Source organism: Leuresthes tenuis, unplaced genomic scaffold (genome assembly GCF_036924035.1).
Source record: "Leuresthes tenuis unplaced genomic scaffold, fLeuTen1.0.hap1 SCAF_3, whole genome shotgun sequence".
NCBI lineage: Eukaryota > Metazoa > Chordata > Actinopteri > Atheriniformes > Atherinopsidae > Leuresthes > Leuresthes tenuis.
In genome coordinates this window covers 14,960,760-14,981,333 of record NW_027325357.1, presented here as the reverse complement: position 1 = coordinate 14,981,333, position 20,574 = coordinate 14,960,760, and the positions used below count along the sequence as shown (strand labels likewise).

The 20,574-nt window shown below is 36.8% G+C and overlaps 1 protein-coding gene across 1 annotated transcript; it reads left to right on the top strand.

The window, feature by feature from the left end:
* The first annotated feature begins 6,907 nt into the window (after positions 1-6,907).
* LOC140304136 (caM kinase-like vesicle-associated protein) lies at positions 6,908-20,218 on the top strand. The gene is made up of 11 exons (XM_072383131.1): positions 6,908-7,101; positions 15,704-15,842; positions 15,944-16,075; positions 16,803-16,877; positions 17,042-17,180; positions 17,354-17,474; positions 17,621-17,696; positions 17,807-17,943; positions 18,074-18,152; positions 18,279-18,366; positions 18,659-20,218. Exons 2-11 carry the CDS (start codon positions 15,748-15,750, stop codon positions 18,968-18,970), a joined length of 1,254 nt encoding a protein of 417 aa, XP_072239232.1. The 5' UTR covers positions 6,908-7,101; positions 15,704-15,747; the 3' UTR covers positions 18,971-20,218.
* The last annotated feature ends 356 nt before the right edge of the window (positions 20,219-20,574 follow it).

Here is a 20,574-nt window from a genome sequence, read left to right as displayed (position 1 = left end):
AAACTTATATTTCTTGACTTGACATAAAGGTCTGCAGCTCTCAAGATCCGTCCAGACAAATATCTAGCTGTGCTGCACACCAGAGATCCACTCGGCCACCCAATTTTTAAATGCTATGCTGCCTGTGACCCAAAAATAAAGAACAAAAAGAAAATCATGAAAGACCATTAATGTCAGTAATGGTCATCTAAGTTGTGTAAAGGAAGAAAAGCAAAAATTCACCATTATAGTTTGCATTAGATAAAAAGGTCTGTATTCAGAAAATATGACAGAGATTTTCTGTTATGCTGATATGTATTTGTCTTCCAAAAGCCCTGTTGTTGCTTGTGAGGCTGTTGCTATGACAACCACCATTTGAGACAGTTGTGTGTAGGAAGGCAGAGAGATGCGGTTGAAAATTAGCAAACTGTTTTATGCATGTTTTGTAATCTATTCATAATTTTAGGATATTTTGTGTCAAGTGAATCATTGAAATGAGATTAATGTTCAAGAAAATAGCATTAATTTAAGCACTGACTAACAATGAGTTATTTTCATTCTCACATTGATTAAAGGATTATCATACTGTATGGTCCCTAAAGTGAATACTATATTGTGATTACTTTGAATGCAAATATTTTCTCCACCAAATTGCATCTTTTGCTCATCTTTGTAATGGAAATGTTATAGTGAGCTACAGTCCACATGAGAATCAGCACCACCTCAGTCTCTGCAAGGAACCTCATTAATTTGTTTGTCAGCATAGATGATTATTTTTTGTAAACAAACTGTATCTTACTCTGTACTGGTATTAAAATACCTTTATTTTTCATTTTGATTTAGGTGTATGAATTCTATTTTGATTGAAGAGTTTTCATTTCGCAGTATTGGACAAGGGAACCAACACTGTTAGGCAGTTCAAAGCCCAATTATGTTAATTACAGGAAATGTACTGTTACTTAATAACATTTTCAATGAAAGTGATAAATGATCACAAACTTTGCTCAAGTGTTATCATGAAATCAATTAATTTAGAACTGCCCAGCATTTTGTAGCACTGAGAATAAAGTCATCATGTTTCAGATAGAAATTGCATTTTTCCATTAATCTAATATAATATAAGACTTATTTTAGCTAACTGTGCATCTGAACACTGTATGAAGTCTAATATTTCCACATGAGACATTGCCTGCAGCAATTAGGATGAAGAGTCTCAATGTGTATGAAAGTGGTTAAGTGCTGGTGCAGACCCAAAGGCAGCCCTCATAAACTGTGAATTAGCACAAGAGCATACAGAAAAAAAGCTGCTGTTCCACATGAGCAAAGAGACTACAGTAATTACAAGGATATGAAACCGTGTTAATGTATTTATTGTTATTGCTTTCTCCCAAAAGCATGGCCTAACAATGAAATCTACCAAGCTTATTTTTGTTTTTATTGAGTTTTATTCTCTATGCCATGTTTAGTAGCAGTTAGGAAGACTTGAGCTCATTATTTTACAACTTGGCTCGTTTCTCTTCAGTGATGTTAACACTGCAGTGGATCGTTATGGACTGCTTGCTTTGACACATAAATCACTGATGCACCACTCGATCCAGGCTGAGCGACATGGACATCCGGTCTCACTGTGTTGTGGTCACTATGGTAACCTCAGAGAGCACCAAATGTTCTGCTTCAAGTGTGAGGGTATCATCTGTGACACAGTTCCTCCTTTCCTATACAAATGCAAAAATCCAAATGACTTCCCTCAACCATCTACATGTTTACTCTTAAAGGGCTGATTCATTCAAATGAAAACGACAAGTAAGTCAAACATTGTCTTCCAACTATATAAGCATAATCCACATGATGTTGTTTTATCTAATCTCTATCAGTATTTCTGCCATGGCCTCTGTGATGGGCTGGCGACCTGTGCAGAATGCCTTTTTCCCAATGGCAGCTGGGATAGGCTTCAGCCTCACTGTGACCCTGAGTTAGAAAAAGTGGGTATAGATGGATGGAAGGATGACATTGACAGTGTAATAACTTTCAAGAGGTATACAAAATTCAAAACCAAAAATGTAAAACTGTAGGACAAAAATTAATCTCAGAATATTGAAATAATAAGCTGAGCTTCTTTTAATTGCTTGTGTGAAAATGTCTGAAAGACAATTGAACTTTACTACGCAGAAAAATATCACGGAAGCACAAAATTTAAAGTTTGCTGCATCTCTTCTTTTACAAAGATGCTCATTCAAGATTGACCTGATAGCCCACAGCCCAGAGTAAGGGTAAAATCTAGTGTTTTTGAGATACACTGAATCCTCCAGCTGAATTTGTTCAGACAATTTTTTTATTGCTCAAAGTATTAAATTCAACTGCCTCACACAACTAATGTTAGTGTATTCAATTTGATACTGACCTTCAGGCAATTTCATCAGTTTAAAAGACACTTCACCTTCACAAGTGTTCCAATATTGAGCTTTGGAATAGTAGAAATGCATTTATTTTCCGATTTGATTTGAATGAGCATGATTTCATGAATTGATATACACGCTGGATAATCTTTCTTTCTTCTTTTTTGTCCAGTCAAATAATTTGAACTCTTTCCTAAGGAAACTGTGTGCTCATCTTCAGAGACTGCTGCATTAGCTTTCAAGGTCTCCACTAACGCTGGAGAAGCATGCTTGCAGCCCTGCAAAAGATTCCATCACAGAGCCCATGACTATTGGTTTTAGTTTCTATGACAACTAAGTTGAAATGGAAGTTGACTCATCTTTTACAAGCATGAGTACACAATTGTGTAGAGAAATATTTTGGACAAATATTACATCAGAGCCAGTCCTGTTCAACAAAAAAGGAAATGGCACCCTGTTAACAAAAAAGTCGACCGACCCTGATGATTCAATGACAACGACTAGCTTTTGGGGTGATCTACTATTTTTTTTCCTCACGATACATAGAATCTCACGAGTCACTATTACAGCAAGTCCCATGTGATTTTCAGATAACTAAAATAATCTATTTTGAATTCCTCACTAAAGTAAGTGTCAGGAATACAGAGTAAAAGACAAACAAGTTGAGACTCTGAAGCAGGGCAGCCATTTGAGTCCATTCATAGACTTACAATTGTTGGATTAACTCGGTGCAGCCATGGTAACATAAGGACGAGCAGGGCATTGAGTACTTTCTGAGAAGCACATTGTATTAGTGTCTGTAAGCTTTATGACGCAGAATCGACGTTTACATGTGCCTCTGCTGTATTGCAAACTAAAAAATCTCATTGTGGAGAATTTCATCTGATATAAATCACATAAGATAAATATGCTGAAAAGCTATCTTCATATTTATATAAATGTGCAAGGTAAGAGTAGTTGTTATCTGTCATAGTTCATCTCCTAAAACGTTCCAATGTACTGGATTGAATAAGTTTCTCATTCCCCAGACAGCTGCAGTGACTACAGGAGGTTGAAATACTGACACAATCTGAAACAAACTAAAAGACTGATTCACATGATTCTAGATATGCCCAATACACTAAATACAAGCAAAGGACTCCTGAAGTGGCAATAAAGGCAGTGAAAGGAAAACCTGAACATACCAAGTTAGTCTACAGGCTTTGTGAGAAATGTGATTCTGCAGTCTATCCAAACTAGTGCAGTATTTTATTTCAAAAGTAGCAACAATAATGATATTTCGACCAGCCTCATATGTGAAAATGATACCTACTTTGAGATGACCGGTTCTGGCCTCTTCTTTGCAATATCCTTGTCCTCAAAAGGCTGTTGCTATGGTGACAGCACACCGAAATCATAGAAGTCAGAGTCAATTCAGTTGCTGTATCAAGCACATGGACATAGAATTATTTGAAAACACTCGAGTGTTGAGCAAAAACAAATTTTTCAAAATGCAAACATTTCTGATAATACAGCTCTGTAGCTGGTTTGATAAGTCTTGTTTCATCGTTTATGACTCGTTGTGTCTGCTTTGTCAGACTGTACTGTTCGCTGTATTGGTTACAGTTGGAATCTCATTTGCAGGGAATTGAGACTTATTTCTGATACATACTTCCCAAACCTCACTACATTTGGAGAAATATAAAAACTCTGTGTTACTGCTGCTGTTGTGTCAGTGGGGGTTCTGTTCATACAGTATTTTATTATGAGTGCTCATAAAGCTTTAAACATCTGTCTCTTCAACGTAGAATTCAGGCTTTGTATCTGAAGGTAAGGTCTCAAAGAAAAAAGTTGACAAAGTGACTGCAATGCCCTTTCAGTGAAGGACTGGAAGGAAATTACAATCGTACGATGGGTTATGAATGAGTAAAAGTGATGAAAGGAATTTGAGTATGATATAGTATACCTAGAATTCAGGAAAATCATATGATACAGGGAGTCTGAAAACAGAGAGTGGGAGGTTTGGTGGGCAGGTGAGGAGCAGGTTTAAGATGCTCCAGCACTCTTTTTTCCATTATCCCAATAACCTGTTCAGAGGCATTACTCATTTTAGGACAGAAGAGACACTCCTGTTACATAAAGCAGTGCTGCAGAGCCTCCCTGTAGATTCTCAGTATACCTGTGTATATTTGCAAAGTTACTGGTAATCAGATGAGTGCTTGTTGCATTCTGCAAGCTCTTAAAATGTAAATCCTGGCTGATAACATTGCATACATTTTTTTCAGACTCGTATTTTACTTGACATACAGTAGTGTGTTGTTGCTGTTCTTAATCACTTCTTATTGACTTACGAGCTCCTGACACCAAGAGAAAAAAACAATGGTATGCTTAGTTCTGCTTACTTTTTTCTGTCCCCTGCATCAACTCTGTAGAGCAGCACAATTATTCAATTCCTGTTGCACTGTATTCCCCATTCAATGAGGGCTGAATAAATCTGCTGCTGAATGTATCTCTGGTTACTCTCTTGCATCCATCAGTCATGAAATAATGACTGCCTCCCTGGTACTGCGTAAGTCCTCCTCACAGCACCAAAAGAGCTCTGACTAATCAGGGCTTTGACAAAGAACAACTGGGTGTGTCCTGGAGTAGAACTAGTCTGCAAAAATATTTAGGTAGGTAGCAAGTGTCACAGTAACATAAATGTGGATGCCAGGATGCAGGTTTTCACTGCAGAACATTGCACTGTAACAAGATGATCAGTGTTACTCAATCTACCCGACAGTGGCTTTAATGTTGTGGTTGATCAAAGTAGATAATGATCAAAGCTGCTTTAGCATTGCGTTATCTGGTTTAATTCTGTCTAATACCATTTTTATAATGTGTTTAAAATGTGGGCATAGCTGCTAAAATAAGCCAAATAAAACAAGCTAGTAGTAGAGTATTTACTCTGTGTCAGTTACATCCAGAAACTTCCATCACCTCCCAGGAGACAACCCTTCAAGCTATGACAACTTGAAGGGATGACATTATTGGCTACACAGGCTATGTTAGATAAAAATTTCCGACAATCACAATTTGTTTTTTCCCAGAATGTGAAGGTCAGTCCCATACGCTGGAACTGAGGATGAGCTGCCAATTGTCTTGGAGAGAGGTTTTAATCGATGATTCTTGTCTCAGTGTCAGCAAGTTGTTGCTTTTAGTTTTTAGAGCCACAGTAAATGTAAATACATTTAAAAAAAAGTCAGCTTCTCCCACTGTGGCAGCCCTGAATGCAACATCTTTATTCAAAATTAGCATGCGCACACAGATGGTGTGTTCAAGCTCGGTCTCATGGCAAAACATGAAATTGTGATTAAACAGAAAGCTTTGTATTTGTGCTGACAAACACAAAATCCTTTTTTCCCCCATGCCACTCAGCATACAATACAAAGTAAAGTATTTCTGGAAGATGAGTGGAAAACAGTTATCCACTAAAATGATTTTTAGATGAGACAGGCTTTTAGTGTCTCTTTTAATGGAACTTTAACCATTGCCTTTTTATGACTCAGCTGTGGCTCGGTATGTGGATTATACATGAAGGAAGATCGGTGTGTGATTGGTTGAAATAGAAAATTGTTAAACGGGCATTCAGTTTGTTCATTGTCTGGCCTGTGTTGTTGTATGAATATAGATTTTTTTGCATCCTGCAGGTATGTGATGCGAAGGTAATTTCATAACTACCTCATGAAATATAGCAGAAATGTGTGTCTGTGGACACAAATCATTCAACTTAGGTTTTTTATTTTTCCAGCCAATGTCCCCTGGAAGGTTTTGTGATAATCACACGCATGCAGTATATTGATACATTAAAACTAGGAGTGGCAGAATTAATAATTTTCCTTCAGATGCGGGCAATTACCTCTTGGGCTCACCATTGCATGTTACAGTTGCAGCATTTTCAACCTAGATGGGACAGATTGCCATTTTTATTTTGTAGCTATTAAAGACCAGAGAGACATAACTTGGATCTATTTGTTTGGGTGCCCCTACAAGCTGTAGTATGAACAGTATGGAACATCAGGCTCTGCTCATGTGCCAGAGCTGCAGTGATGTTATTGCCTGCTTTTGCATTATATAATCATGTGAACAGAATACCTTACACCAGCATAACCTTATGCTGAGATTAAAATCATGTTTATATTTTGGCAATTAGATATATCGCGATTTGTCTCTATAAAGATTATGTGTGCCACTGTACTTTTTTAAATAAATAAAAAAGGTTATTGTAACTAAGGACACAAAATGCTGCACGTTATTTTAAATCAGTTAAACTAACATTAAAACCACGAAAATGGTCACATACAACTTCTGAAAGAACTTCTGTAAAAAAAAAAGAAAAAAAAGATGCTTCGAATCTGTTTTTTACTGCCCCTGGTTGAGCGGTATGGGTATAATCATGTAAGTTCAAGTTAAAAGTTGGAAAAATGACGATATCCTAACATTTGATGCAATGCTACACACGCAATCAACAGTACAGTGCACACACTTCTCCTCCTCTCTGCATCATAGTCCGCTCTCACCATCACACATCCACGTAATACTCCCGTGAATAAGCTGACTTGTTGGAAATGCTTGAGGATCTTACATATCTGGAAACGCGCTGCCTCTAACATCAGAGATCAAAGAAACGTGAAGCAGCTCAAAGAGAATACCACAACAGCAGACACGGGGTTGGATTAGTGATTATCACCAGTTTACTTTATTGAAGGTAAGTGAGCACAGTTTGCCTTTGGAAATCCGTCGAAAGATCGCCAGAGCGGTGAAGAATGTTGAGTAATGTTTTCTGAGATTTATATTCAGGAGCAGGTTTTGACTATATCTGATATGAACGAGAGTACCTGTTTTGTTTAAACAACTTTTTCATTTTACTTGAAATATCACACATTATCAGGTCATTTTAATAGTTTTTTTTTAAACCCTACTCTGTAGTTTCCATGCTGTCTGTGCAGCTGTAAGAACAGTCTAGCCAAGGTGATGCACAAATGTTTTCAATCTAAATGTCAATCTGCTTCAAACCTGAGGTTGTCGGTAAATTTCCAGGGCAGGCTACATTTGGTGAAAACAACTTTCCTGAATGATATTTTTCCCAATATGAGCAGCTTGATGAGTAAACCCACAGCAAACTTACCACCAGTTGTTCATGAAGAGTTTCAAAAACTGTTTTCTTCAAACATATCCACTTACACTGCAGTACTTTCTGAGTTCATTTCACCAGTTCTCGCTTTCTGGTCATTATTTGTCATCATTTTAAACTCCACCAGCTTGTGATTGTTATCCCCACTTACTTTGCCAGGGCTTAAACCACCACCTCATACACCCCAGAAGCAGGGCAAGAGATTGAACCTGTCAGAACATTCTTGTCAAGCAAGAGGACAAATGGTGAAAATGACTGTCTTCACCAGAACAAATTAAGGCAAATCCTGCACCATACCCATAAGGATTCCAGTGTTGCGTAGTGGGAACCTGCAAAAAAAAGCGTCAGATCAGTCACTCATTTAAAGCACAAACGTTTGAGAAGCTTGGCTGTACAATCAGGTGATATGATGCAGCAAACAAATTGAATTTGAGCACAGTGCTCACTGAGGACTGATAAACACACAATCAAAAAAGATTTATTGGAAATTTATGAAAGTCCATCATCTTAACATAATGCAGTCTCATGAACTTAACTTGCTTTGAAAAGAAGACAGGCACAACACATTGTAACATTTATTTTTTTCTTGCTGTTGTGTGCTTTTTTTTCTTCTTTTCCAAACCAGTGATGGCTTGTGATGAGAAACTTCAAACTTCATCACTGAATAATGTTCAAATGGCTTATTTGAATGGGGCTGGGGCCTTTTTATGTAACAGGTTTTAAAATAAATGGAATATCATTCAATGTAAAGCCTCAAAAACCACAAGGAATTCCCATGTAAGTTATAAGTAGCTGTCAGACAACTGTCATAATTTATCAGGTTAATAAGAATTAGTAATAACATGATGGATTATTATCAGTCTGGATAGTATCCTTGAGGATTTGGTTTAAGTAACAGTCACACAAGGTGGCAGCAATCTTGGCCAGTAATGGCAACAAGAACACAGAGAGTTGTTCTGCACAGACAGTACCTTGGTGCATACTGTAGCACTTGGAAACCATGGCAACAAAACAACATCAGAAGAAACTGGTCAGATGAGCCAGTGATGCTTGAGAACTAGATGAATGGTGGACTCGATGCACAGCCAAATCCACCACAATTTAAAAAAAGAAAAAGAAAAAAAACAGGACTGATTCATACTCCTTAAATTTTATTTCCCACATCTCTGATCTTTTAGTTGGAGAGAAGCAAACACACCTCTTTGTGTCTGCTCATTTCTGACATAGTGTCCTTGAAAATCAGAAATTATGAATGTGGTACCTATATTCATGGCCAACAAGAGGAACGTTTAAATCATAAACATGGCATGACAGGCTATAAAATTTGGCCCAAACATCATCACTACCATCTGCACCCTGTCACCAAGCAGTTCCCTTTGAAGAGGCTCAACTGTGGCCAAATCCGACACTCTGGCCTGGTTCCACTGTTTCACATTGCTTTGACCAACAATCCAATTCTGAATTAGCAACATTGAAAAAAATGAAAATAAATAAACAAGATTTAAAAAACATATATATATATATATATGTATACATATATCCATACTTTAAAAAATGACTACAATTTGTACTTCGTAGCCCACATCTTCCAACAGAAAATGTTTGATGGACTGCCACCAACAGAAGGCAGCTTCATACTTGACAAAGCAGCCGTATGTGTGCATGTTACTTCAGAGAACATTAACATCGATTTACATTCATTTCTCGAGGACAACTTTACCTTAATCATAACTACTGCTTGTCTCACTCTATATGCAACCAAACTTGACCTAGCTCTAAAATTAAAAAGTCTCTTACCTTAAATTCAATGATTTGGCTTATGTGGACCTGCTTTTTGTCCTTGCTGGGAGATCCCATGCCTACATTATGACAGTATAAACAGATTTAAGTTCCTACAACATGACTAATAGCTGATTTACACACAAAAGTACTTAAAAATGTTGTCGCCATTGGACACTGGCAATGGTCAGGATGTGCACACGACTTAACGTGTATATCAGTTAGAAAGCGGTTTTGTTTGATTGGGATGAACAGCTCAAGTCAGTCAGGTGTTTAATTAATAATCTTTGATAACACTGTCTGATCAAAAAACAAAAAAAATCTTTCACATTTTGAGCCTGATGAATCCTGGCATATCTTGGAACATGATTGTGCCATCAAGGATGATTTTTAGTGGTGATTTAATTATTTATTTTTTAATGTAATTCTTTTTAGGTCATATGTACAATGAGGGACAATGTGGTGGACAAAATGGACTGATTATCTACCAGTTCCTTATTACAGAACCACAATCTACCTCTGAGAGCCCTGAAGCACAGAGATGTGGCCAAAGTAAAGTAAATGGAAACACAGCCACCAACCACAGAGGTTAAGATTGGGTCAAGAAATACCTGTGGCTAGATTATTCTAAGCTTTTTATTTGCTTGTTTTTATAATAAGAGTGAGTCTTTATGGGGTAGATGGATGAGCCCATGGCTGCGTCTCTAATGGACATGGGACTCTAGTCTGACTCAGACTCCTGCAGGGTAGAGGGGGGTACTGGCATAAGGATGACCTAGTTTGACATGTTCAGGTTGAAGATTGACTGGAAATTAGCTCCCGAACCTGATGCCTGTTTCAGGAAGGCATTTTCTACAAGCAGTTATACAGAGAGAAATGTACAGCATTCAAAAAGGATGTGGTCTTCATGAAGGACAACAGTGCATCATATCCATTAAAGACCTCTAGTACCTGAGTAGCCAGTAAAGGCCTTACAGTTGACTGAGAGATGATTTGATCCCCTAACATAAATCCAGTTCAGAATTATTTAGTTCTTAACAAATATTTATCATCATTTAGTAAGCTGCGCTGGCTCAGAGAAAGTGGATCATAAACAACTTAGTGAACTCATGGCAGTTGTTCAAAAGTGTCAGAAATATGTTGGTCACTGAATTGTCAACAATCGTTATATTGTCATCATTGTTTTTGTTATACACTTACCCTAAAGACTGAGATAAAGCAATTGAACACAAAGCAACAATATCTTTCTACATTGTAGATGCTTGATAATACATATTGCATATTCTTATCTTACTGAAAAAACATATATAACCTAAAAACGTTCTCAAACCCTAACCGATCGTTTAGCATGTAGAACTCAGGCAACTGTATATATTCTGTACTATATTATTGTTTTCCTAACCTATTAGTCTGTTCTCAGTGTTTGAAGTCACCTTGATTAATGAATAACATTAGATTACAATTAAATAGAAATTCAGTGGCTAATATAGCCATCCTTCTTTGTTGCCATGAGCCTTCCATTCACTGAGCTTGTCGGTTTCTTGTCTGCTGAAGCACCAACTACAGCTTCCTGAATGCTGTTTAAAGAAATGTATTGCTTTCCTTCTCTAAAAGTTAGAAGTTCTCAATAAAATTCCTATTCCTAACTTCAGTGAATTGAGAAAAAGTTCCTAATCAGTGCTTTTAGGCTTTTTCTGGTTAACAGTTAAATACTTGGGTACATGTGACATTGCATTCTTGGAAAAAGATAATTCCTATCGAAATGTTTTAGACCTTTTTCCTATACCACTGCTAGATATGCGTATCTTCCAGAAAACTAACAGCAGGTCAACTAACAGTTGATTTTCTGTCCTTTTTTAAACTGAAAATGTGCAACTAGCTCATCCTTAATGAATGGCGTACCCATCGTCCACTCTGCTGGGGACTGACTTGGAATAGTCCATTAGTGAGGTAGCCTTGGGGCCATCCATCTGCCCCACAAAAAGTCACTTCCATTTGTTTTACCCACGAAATCTCTGACAATTAGTCTCAGGTTTTTCTTGGCCTGATGTAGATGTGTACATTTGTGAATAAAGCTCAGCTGGGGTTGTGTTTCAGCTTTCTTTATCCTAGACATGCTTTTATTTGTCTTCACGTAGAAAATGTAACACTTCTTGGTACTCCGGGCAAGTTTAATTGTTTGTCTGTTTGTGATTGATCAGTATCCAATTGGTTGTCTAGATATATACAATTTTCTTTTTATCTGAAGACAGGATTACTGCAAAGAAATGATGGCTCCAGGTTTATTCTATATTCCTAAATTGCTTCTTCTGACTTAGTCATACTGTATGTGTTAACATAATATTATAAAGTGACTTTCCCAAACAGCTTTTTTTTAACTCTGTAACTGTGATACATTGGCAGCTGGTGAACAACAAAAGCAATTTAAACTTCAGAGCTACTCATAAATTGCTTCTTTGCTGTGAAAAAATGTGTTTTTCCTTGTTTCTCTTCCCATTTACCTTGTCATTTCCTCTGCTTTAAATTCTCTACTGTCTGTTAAGCCAAGGTGCATGATTTATTTGATGTGACCGTTTTGACTAAAAAATAAGGAATTCAAACCGAGGACGCTGTGCCTCTGTCTGCGTCTTTTATGTGAACAACGTGAAACTATAATCTGTTTATCAAGTTAAACAGCTCTAATTTTGTCATTATCTCCAAAGAGTGTTCATAATTGGGTTTTTTTCAGCGCAGAGCTCTGCGACATTATTAATTTGAAAGAGGGTTTACAACCCCTCTAAAGGGAGCACATTATTCAGATCTCTTAAAAGGTACAAGATAAAAGACCCCTGATTCAGCAACAGTCAGGTGCCTTCTATTATCTTCCTCTTCTGATGAGGAACATCCTTTTATCTCCAAGACAGCTTTGCGAGAGGAAGACAAGTTTATACAAATTCCGTCTGACTTATCATATTTGTTGCTTAGTGTTTGGTGTGCTGTGGTACTGTGACTCATGCTTCTGAGAACAGATACGGGGATCTGTGATTCATTGTAAGTATGATGATTTCTGTAAATCACATCATCTCACACCCTTAATTCTGCTTGGCATTTGGGGTGTTGTTTGTCTCTCTGAGGTAACTGTTAGTGAAAAATAAAGGCAACCAGAGACCCATTAGGCATGATACGAAATATCTATTGTTTAAGACTGGTATTTTGTTTGTTGTTGCTTTTTTTGTGTGTTGTTGTCATGTCATTTGAAAAGAAATTATGAACATGATGCCTTGTGATTGAATTCACTTTGGACAAACCGTTATTGAAGAACATCGTGTGTTTGTGAGCCTTTGTTGGTCTGAATGTGTCGTGACAGAGGACTGTGGCTTCTGTTATGAAAAGAAATCATTTGGATACACAGACAGCACATTTGTATAAATTTAAGCAAAAGCCAGAAAATATTCACAATTCATTGGGGTGTTGTTTTTGCAGACGATGTGATTTAGTTTGAGTACATCTCTGAAATGCTCCCCATACTCCGGCCTCATGGAGACCAGAGCGGTTTCCTCTTAAATGGGCACCCTGCGCTATCCTGCATTTTCAACAGGCAAATGGTAAACTGAAATTTGACATTGTTGGGGCCAGAGGTTTGCAGTAAGAGATGGGGTCTTTGTTTTTGTCCTTTTCAGTAGTCTCTGTCTTCGTTCATTTGCCAGAAAGAATCATCTTCTTTATATGTCTGCAACTCTGGAGAGAAGTTGCCTTTGGTGAAAGTCATTGACTGAGATAGACCAAGTGAGGAAAATACTGGAACAAAGAGACACGATCCCTATGGCTACCTGAAGTTCACCCTCAACTGTACTTTAACATGATTCATTTTTTTTGCTACAGAAAGTAACCAAAATTTACAAATGCTTCTAGCTTTCAATCCAAACTGCGTTAGTGTTGCCTGCAGTTGGCGACTTTATGCAGTAGTAACATATTAACTTGATGCTGTTAATTTTTCTGTTAACAAATGGTCAAAAATCGATCATATATGGATCAAAAGTGGATTCTTTCAATCAATATCAGTTACGAGTCTAAAATGAGCATTAGTTGAGAACGGCTTTCTTTAGTCATGATTGCCAAGCAAAAACACATATGCTTCGTTTTACACTGTAGATCTGTGCAGATTGGATTAAAGACTAATGAGTCCCCTTGTGGACTGTAGCCCATATGTACACAGCCTACGGTCTTCCATTTGACAGCTCTCATGATTTACAAGAAAACATACTGCAAATGAACAAACCTAAATTCTCAATAGATATCACAGTCAAATTTTTCGAGTTGATTTCTCACAGTGTGTGATCATCATCTTTTATTACAATTCAGCTGAAATGTTTTGTTTAAATATGAAAATGCAGAATCACATTTATAAAGCTACCAGTGGCATCAAAACGTCTACACAATTAGAAAATAGCATAAGAATCGGTGAGCTTCAGCCCTCTTTTTCTTCTTTAACGGTTCATTGTCATATGTACATGTACACGTACATATTTGCATCAGCAGACAAATCTTAGTAGAATAAACCTTTGCAATGCTTTCCTTGATGAGAAAGAAAAAAATCACATTATTCCATTCATTTCGATTATTCTCTGTTAAGATCACACATTCTGTACTATAGTTACTTTATATGAGACCTCTGGGCATGATAGTTGTGAGAAATCTCTGTCTCTGGTCTTGACTCAGGCTACAGACAGTCAGAATCTCTAAACTCCCACTCTTCTGTGCTGGCTGCCATTTCCATTGAAAGATCTGCCAAAAAAAGTCTGTTTTCCATACAAGTAGCCTTTTTAAGCAGTGAGGTTTAGCTGAACCTGTGTAGTATTCTGCAGAGCAGCTGCAGCAACTCAAGTCACCCTAGTTTTAAGTTTAAGTCACAAGTATCTAAGTTAGAATTTTGAAATTTGAATGTGATTTACTATTAATTACAGCTATAGGTTAAACTTGTATATAGTGTTTAATCCACTGATTAACTAATTACAGATCTATTAAATGTACTCTAAAAGAAGATTTTGCCACATAGATTGGTTATCCCTATGTAAAGGTAAGCCTAACAAAATGAATAATTAATCATGTTTTCATGCAATTATTTCAAATTTTTGTGATCATGCATTATCATAATCATCATCTCTATTCACTTGTGTGAAAACAGCTGGGTCAAACTAACAAACCTATTAAACCAACAGACCCAAACTGTTTGTTTAACCATTTGAAAGAGCTGACTCATTGACTAATAGATTTGATGCCCTTTGGTTTTATCCTGCTGTGGCCTAATTTCTGCCATGAACCTCATATCTTCTATGTGTACTTTTTGTTCACAAAGACTCAAAGGTGACCAGAAATAGTTCTGTGTTCTTTATTTTTGTGTTTTTTGTTTTGTTTTATAAACGTTTGGTAGATTGATTAGCCTATGATAGTAGCAAAGAAATAGAGAAAGACAATTTTATTGATAACTGTAATTATTTGATTTATAGAATTATATTAAATCAAGGCTGCATTGCATATCAATGAAAGTATCAGTTATATGATCAAATCGTTTCAGAATAAAGGCTTATAGTGCATTTTATGTCATCTATGTGCTATAAAGTAAAGGATTAAAGTCTTAAACATTCCCTTCCATCATCTACTTAATTGTGTTCCCCTCATTGGCTAAGAATGACTAAATGTTTAAGTCTAAACTACAGTGTGGAAGTCATTATAACTCTGTATAGTTACTTCAATTGAAATTGAAACAGAACTCTTTGACATGCGTTCCTCCGAGGCTGCCACACTAAATGATTTTGTGAGTCTTTCTGGTTTGTAAAGCAGACAAAAGTTACAGTTTTATTATAGGGGTGAGTTCATCTTTATAGTCTTTATTATAGAAAGCAGATAAACGAATGCTGCGGCAGCTGCTGCTGCTGCAGTACAAGGTTGACTCACTGCAGAGTGGAAAGAAACAAGCTCACTGCAGATAACTACATTATTGAAATTATTCATTTTTGTGTTGAGTTGCTCGTGCAGTAATTTGTAATAACTTGTTCCCACAAGCTCAATTACACAGTAGCTACAGTATCCTCAGATGTATGACTGAAAAAAGATTTACGGGGAGAATTAATCACAAGTCCAAACTTCTCCCTATAAATGTGTGCATTGATTTACTGGATTCATTTTGTATTAAGTACATCATTGAGAAACGGCTCCTTTAATCTGTTAGTGCCACAAATGAAGCTGTTTATCTGTCAACTCATTTGGGTGCAGTTTTACAAAACATTTGCTATTGAATTGTTTTAAGATTTATATCATTGAGATCACGGCTATAGATTCCTGTAGACTGCACTGTGTGGATGTGAGTGTAAAATAGTTCTTTACTGATTGTTCATAAGATTTTTCACCTTGTTGATAGGTTGTGCTGTGGCAGGACATTCCCTGACGAGGGTACAAGCTGCCATGCCATTTGGTTGTCTGACACTCGGGGAAAAGAAGGATTACAACAGTCCCTCGGAGGTGACTGACAAGTATGACCTCGGACAAATTGTTAAATCGTGAGTACATCTATGCTGCAATAAATCCTGACAAGTGTGCAGAGACTGAAAAGATTTGACTCAAAATATTACAAGTTTGTGCTCTGTCATCTTTTTCACAGACAGGAGTTTTGTGAGATATTTCGGGCGAAGGATAGGACCACCTTGAAAATGTACACGTGTAAAAAGTTTCACAAAAAGGATGGACGGAAAGTGAGGAAAGCTGCCAAGAATGAGATAATGATTTTAAAGATGTAAGCAAAGTGTTGAGCTCCTCATTATAGAGCTTGCCTGAGGCACTGTCCTTTTTACTAGGACAATTGTAATCACAAATATGCAGCAAACTGCTGCATTTTAGTCAGGTAAAAGACTAAATGCAAATTATGATATGCATTAGCAATAAAGAAAGTAAAGGTCTGGTCCTTGGTGCAAGTTTGCTGTGTAAGATAAACCATGATTGTTACTAATGAAATCTGATTTGTTTGTGTTTTTTTCTCACTGGAGCACTGTCTATGCTTTCAATAAAAAAAAAAACAACCTAATCAGTTCTTCATAATTACAGATTTGAGTGTTTGTTGCGTTTTAGAAAAACCTCCTAACTTTTATGGAAATTGGGTTTTTCGTTAATTAAAAACTTCTCACACAGGAACATAAATTACAGCATTCATTAATATCCATGGTCCAACAATGATTGAAATATTTATTGGTAAATTAAAAATGATTGATGAAGCCTGAAACAGCACAACAACACATACTTAGGGAGATTTGTAACTAATTGAGAGAGGCTTTGGCTGAATCTATTGATGTTCTGTTACATCACCCTAAGTGTGGTGATGCCATACTGGCAGTTTTTCACTGATTTGGTGTATTTGTCAGTTTTACATTAAACATCATGAATATCTGGCATTGTGATTATATTACTGTCTTGTTCATGCATTCTTTAATCTTCCCCGTTCCTAATAATTGTCCTACTACTTAAAGGGTAAAACATCACAACATCCTTCAGATGGTTGATGCATTCGAAACAAAGAAAGAGTACTTCATTTTCCTGGACCTGTAAGTACCATTAAGGCTTTACATTGAAATTTTGGCAGAGCCCTGCCTGCAATGTACTTATTTTCTGTCTGCAATGATTTTTTTCCCCCTTTGCATGTATGTCATCAATAAACAGTATCCTACACATGAGTGATGTGTCAAATGTGGATGTCTCATCTTGTCAGAGCCACAGGAAGAGAGGTGTTCGACTGGATCTTAGATCAAGGTTACTATTCAGAGAGGGACACCAGCAATGTCATGCGACAGGTGTTGGAGGCTGTAGCTTACCTGCACTCTCTGAAAATCGTCCACAGAAACCTCAAGGTAGATTACACTGCTGACACCTAGTGAAAAGTAGCAGCATTTCATTACAAGCCAAATAGAAAATGAAGTGTATGAATAACTTTATAACAACCTTTACAGAGACTAAACACTGTTTTGTATATCAGAGCAAATGTTTACAAGGTTGATAGAAGTCTCTTTGTTCCCTCATGTAGCTGGAGAACTTGGTATACTTTAATCGTTTGAAGCACTCCAAAATTGTTATCAGTGACTTTCAGCTGGCAAAACTGGAAAAGGGATTCATTAAAGATCCGTGTGGAACTCCAGAGTATCTTGGTGAGTGACACAACACCTGGCTTTACATCAGTATAATTCAATTGATGCTAAAAAAACCATGCATTTTATTGGATTTTTAACCTTCCCATAGAAGCTGGGATCTTTTAGTTTACAACACATTATCAGAATACTTACTTTGCTTTTAGCTCCTGAGGTGGTTGGGAGGCAGAGATATGGAAGACCTGTGGACTGTTGGGCTATTGGTGTCATCATGTATATTCTGTAAGTGCTCCCTGACATACTCACAAGTATTATTAGTAATTATGTGACATAATTGTTTTATACCTGGCGTAGTAATTTATTTTTATGTTCTTGATTTTCCAACGCAACAGTTTGTCTGGAAACCCTCCTTTCTATGATGATGCTGACGAAGATGACTCTGATAATCGTGATAAGAACCTTTTCCTAAAGATTTTGTCAGGAGACTATGAATTTGATTCCCCATACTGGGATGATATTTCAGACTCTTGTAAGAGACAAACACTTTACTGAGTTTATATTCATGTGCATGCAGTGAGCACATTTCAGATTATGTTTCTGAGGTCTAATCAATCGTTACAGAACTTCCCCTTCCTTTACTTCTGTTCTGCTTTTTACAGCCAAAAACTTGGTGACATCTTTACTGGACGTGGATCAAGATCAGCGATTGACTGCTCAGGAAGCTATAGCCCATGAATGGTAAACAAAAGAAAAAAACTGTGAATCAAATACAAACGTCTCCACTAACAGGACTGAAATCATCAATTTTACTAAATGTACCAGAGAATTTTTTATTGTTTTGCTTTTTGTTTTTCTTTCTTTAAGGATTTCAGGAAATGCTGCCTCAGATAAAAACATCAAAGATGGTGTCTGTGCACAAATTGAGAAGAACTTTCTCAAAGCCAAGTGGAAGGTAGCGCTTCTCATAAGGAACCTATGGTTTATGGTTTATTTTATTTCATATTAATGATCATGCAACAAACTATGATTAAGTGAAGTCGTGTGATTTTCCCAATAGTTTGTCACCCACACAATTTAAGGTTAACTGGTGACTGTTAGAAATGCTTTCCTACAATGGTTCTTGACTGTCTGAATTACTTTTGGGGATGGCCAACGTTTTAAGTAAAAGACTCAGTTTGTAAATTTGGCCGTGCATTGCTTTATCACTTCATATGAACTAACAACTTGTTTTTAATTATTCTTAGAAAGCTGTAAGAGTGACCACCCTCATGAAGAGACTTCGAGCCCCTGAGCAGGGAGACTCCGGGGCAGCTGGTGTTGCAGGAGGTGCTGCGGCTGACCCCAACACATCCAGCAGTGCTCCTGCTCCTCCAGCGGGCAGCAGCGACAGTTTTGCTGTTAGCCTCAAAGCTGCTCTTAAAGAAAAGGCTCCTGGCACACAGACTGCAACCATCGCTGCACCTCCCCTGCCCAATGCAGCCCGGCAGGATGAGCAGCAACAGGCACGGTGCAATGGAGATGCTCCCCAGATGTTGCCACAACAAAAAGGAGAGTAGGCACCAATCAAATAGAAAAAAAAAACAGGACCCTTGCCAGCCAACAAGCACATGTACAACCAATAAATTTGGCATCATGATTTTGTGTCTGTGTTGTTTGATTACCCCAGTTTGAGGAATTGTACCAAAATACCATTCATTTGATCTTTTGTCCCTTGTGCCGATTAAATGTTAGTGACTGCTACTTCCCTTTCTTCTTGACTTTTTGTGTACAGTACCCTTTAAAGATTTTTGTAAAGTAGCTCTTCTGTTGTTTGCCTTTTCCCTGAAACCTGTATAAAGTCATCAGGTCATTCATCGCTCATGGAGTAATTTAGTGAAATGAATTCCTCTTTATTCACTGTATATATATTTAGATGTATATTTGCCTCAACAAATTGCTACTTTTTAGCAGTAGAACTTACAAGCTTAAGTTTGTATCTTGTGGCTTAAAATTGTGAGTTGAAAGATTAGGTTATTTGATAATTTTACAGTTTACTCGAAAAATGTACTCTTCCTTTCTAAAATCTGTTCACCAAACTGCATTACATCCAAATAAGTTTACAATGCTGATATGTGCAAAATCCTGATTGGCAAACAAGTAAGATTGAAAAGAAGCTAATTGAAAATATTTAATCAAATTGAAGATTTCAGATTTGTAAGCAACAAGGTCCATGACACTTGTTCAAGAGAATTTTTTTTCTTTTTTTTTTCTTTTCTTTTCTTTTCTTTACTTTTCTTTTCTTTTCTTTTCTTTTCTTAGAGAACTGCTTTTTAATTGATGGAATCGGCTTAAGTCTCAATTTTGACTAGATATTTACAGGTTTAGAGCTACAATTTACTGTAAGACAATTTAGAATTTTAAGGCAGCAAGACAGCACATTTTTAAGTTAAAGTGCCTTAATATTTGTTGCATTCATGATTCTAGACATGATCACAAATGCTTACTGAAATCACTGAAATGTTTCAACTGTTTTATTCCTCTTCTGTTTGGGGTCATCAGTGGTGTAACGATTTTTGTAATTCTGTCCTCTTATACACTTATTTGGAAACACAGGAAACTAGATTTAGAGCATTCAGTGGTGTGACGTTTTACTTGTTGCTGTGTTGTAACCTGTAATAAATAAATTAAGTTCATGCAGAGTCCTTATACCGTACAACGATATATAGTTGCATTACGTGTGTATATGTGTGTATTTTTTTTATCGTACGTGTATTTAGCAACTCTTAGCTAAGCAAATTGGTTGCTATAATGCTTGTGAATTAATAAAATCATCAATACAAATATTTTTTCTAAGGCCTTTCCTTGAATTAATAGTACATGACATTGTCATGTCATTGTATTTACTAATTGGTGAGTTTGGCCTATACGCATGGAATACAAAGAAAAGGATTTTCCTTTTACTTATGAATTCAGAATAATAAGTAGTAAAAATTCAGGGGACGTAGTCAAGGGTTAAGATTTATCTGCATCAAGATAGGACGACATGTTTACAAATGTACATAGCTGCAACAGAAAAAAATCCAGAGATGGATTAAAGAGTCTTGAATTAAAGACATCAAATGTCAGTATTCACAACTAAAAGATTGGCAATATTATGATCAAAGCGGTGGGTGGAGGATGA

Excerpts from the sequence above, each read along its gene's own strand:
- LOC140304136 (XM_072383131.1), top strand. The coding sequence starts at position 15,748 with ATGCCATTTGGTTGTCTGACACTCGGGGAAAAGAAGGATTACAACAGT. Across the intron at positions 16,076-16,802 it reads GAGATAATGATTTTAAAGAT|GGTAAAACATCACAACATCC; the intron begins GTAAGCAAAGTG and ends TACTACTTAAAG. Across the intron at positions 17,181-17,353 it reads TCGTCCACAGAAACCTCAAG|CTGGAGAACTTGGTATACTT; the intron begins GTAGATTACACT and ends TCCCTCATGTAG.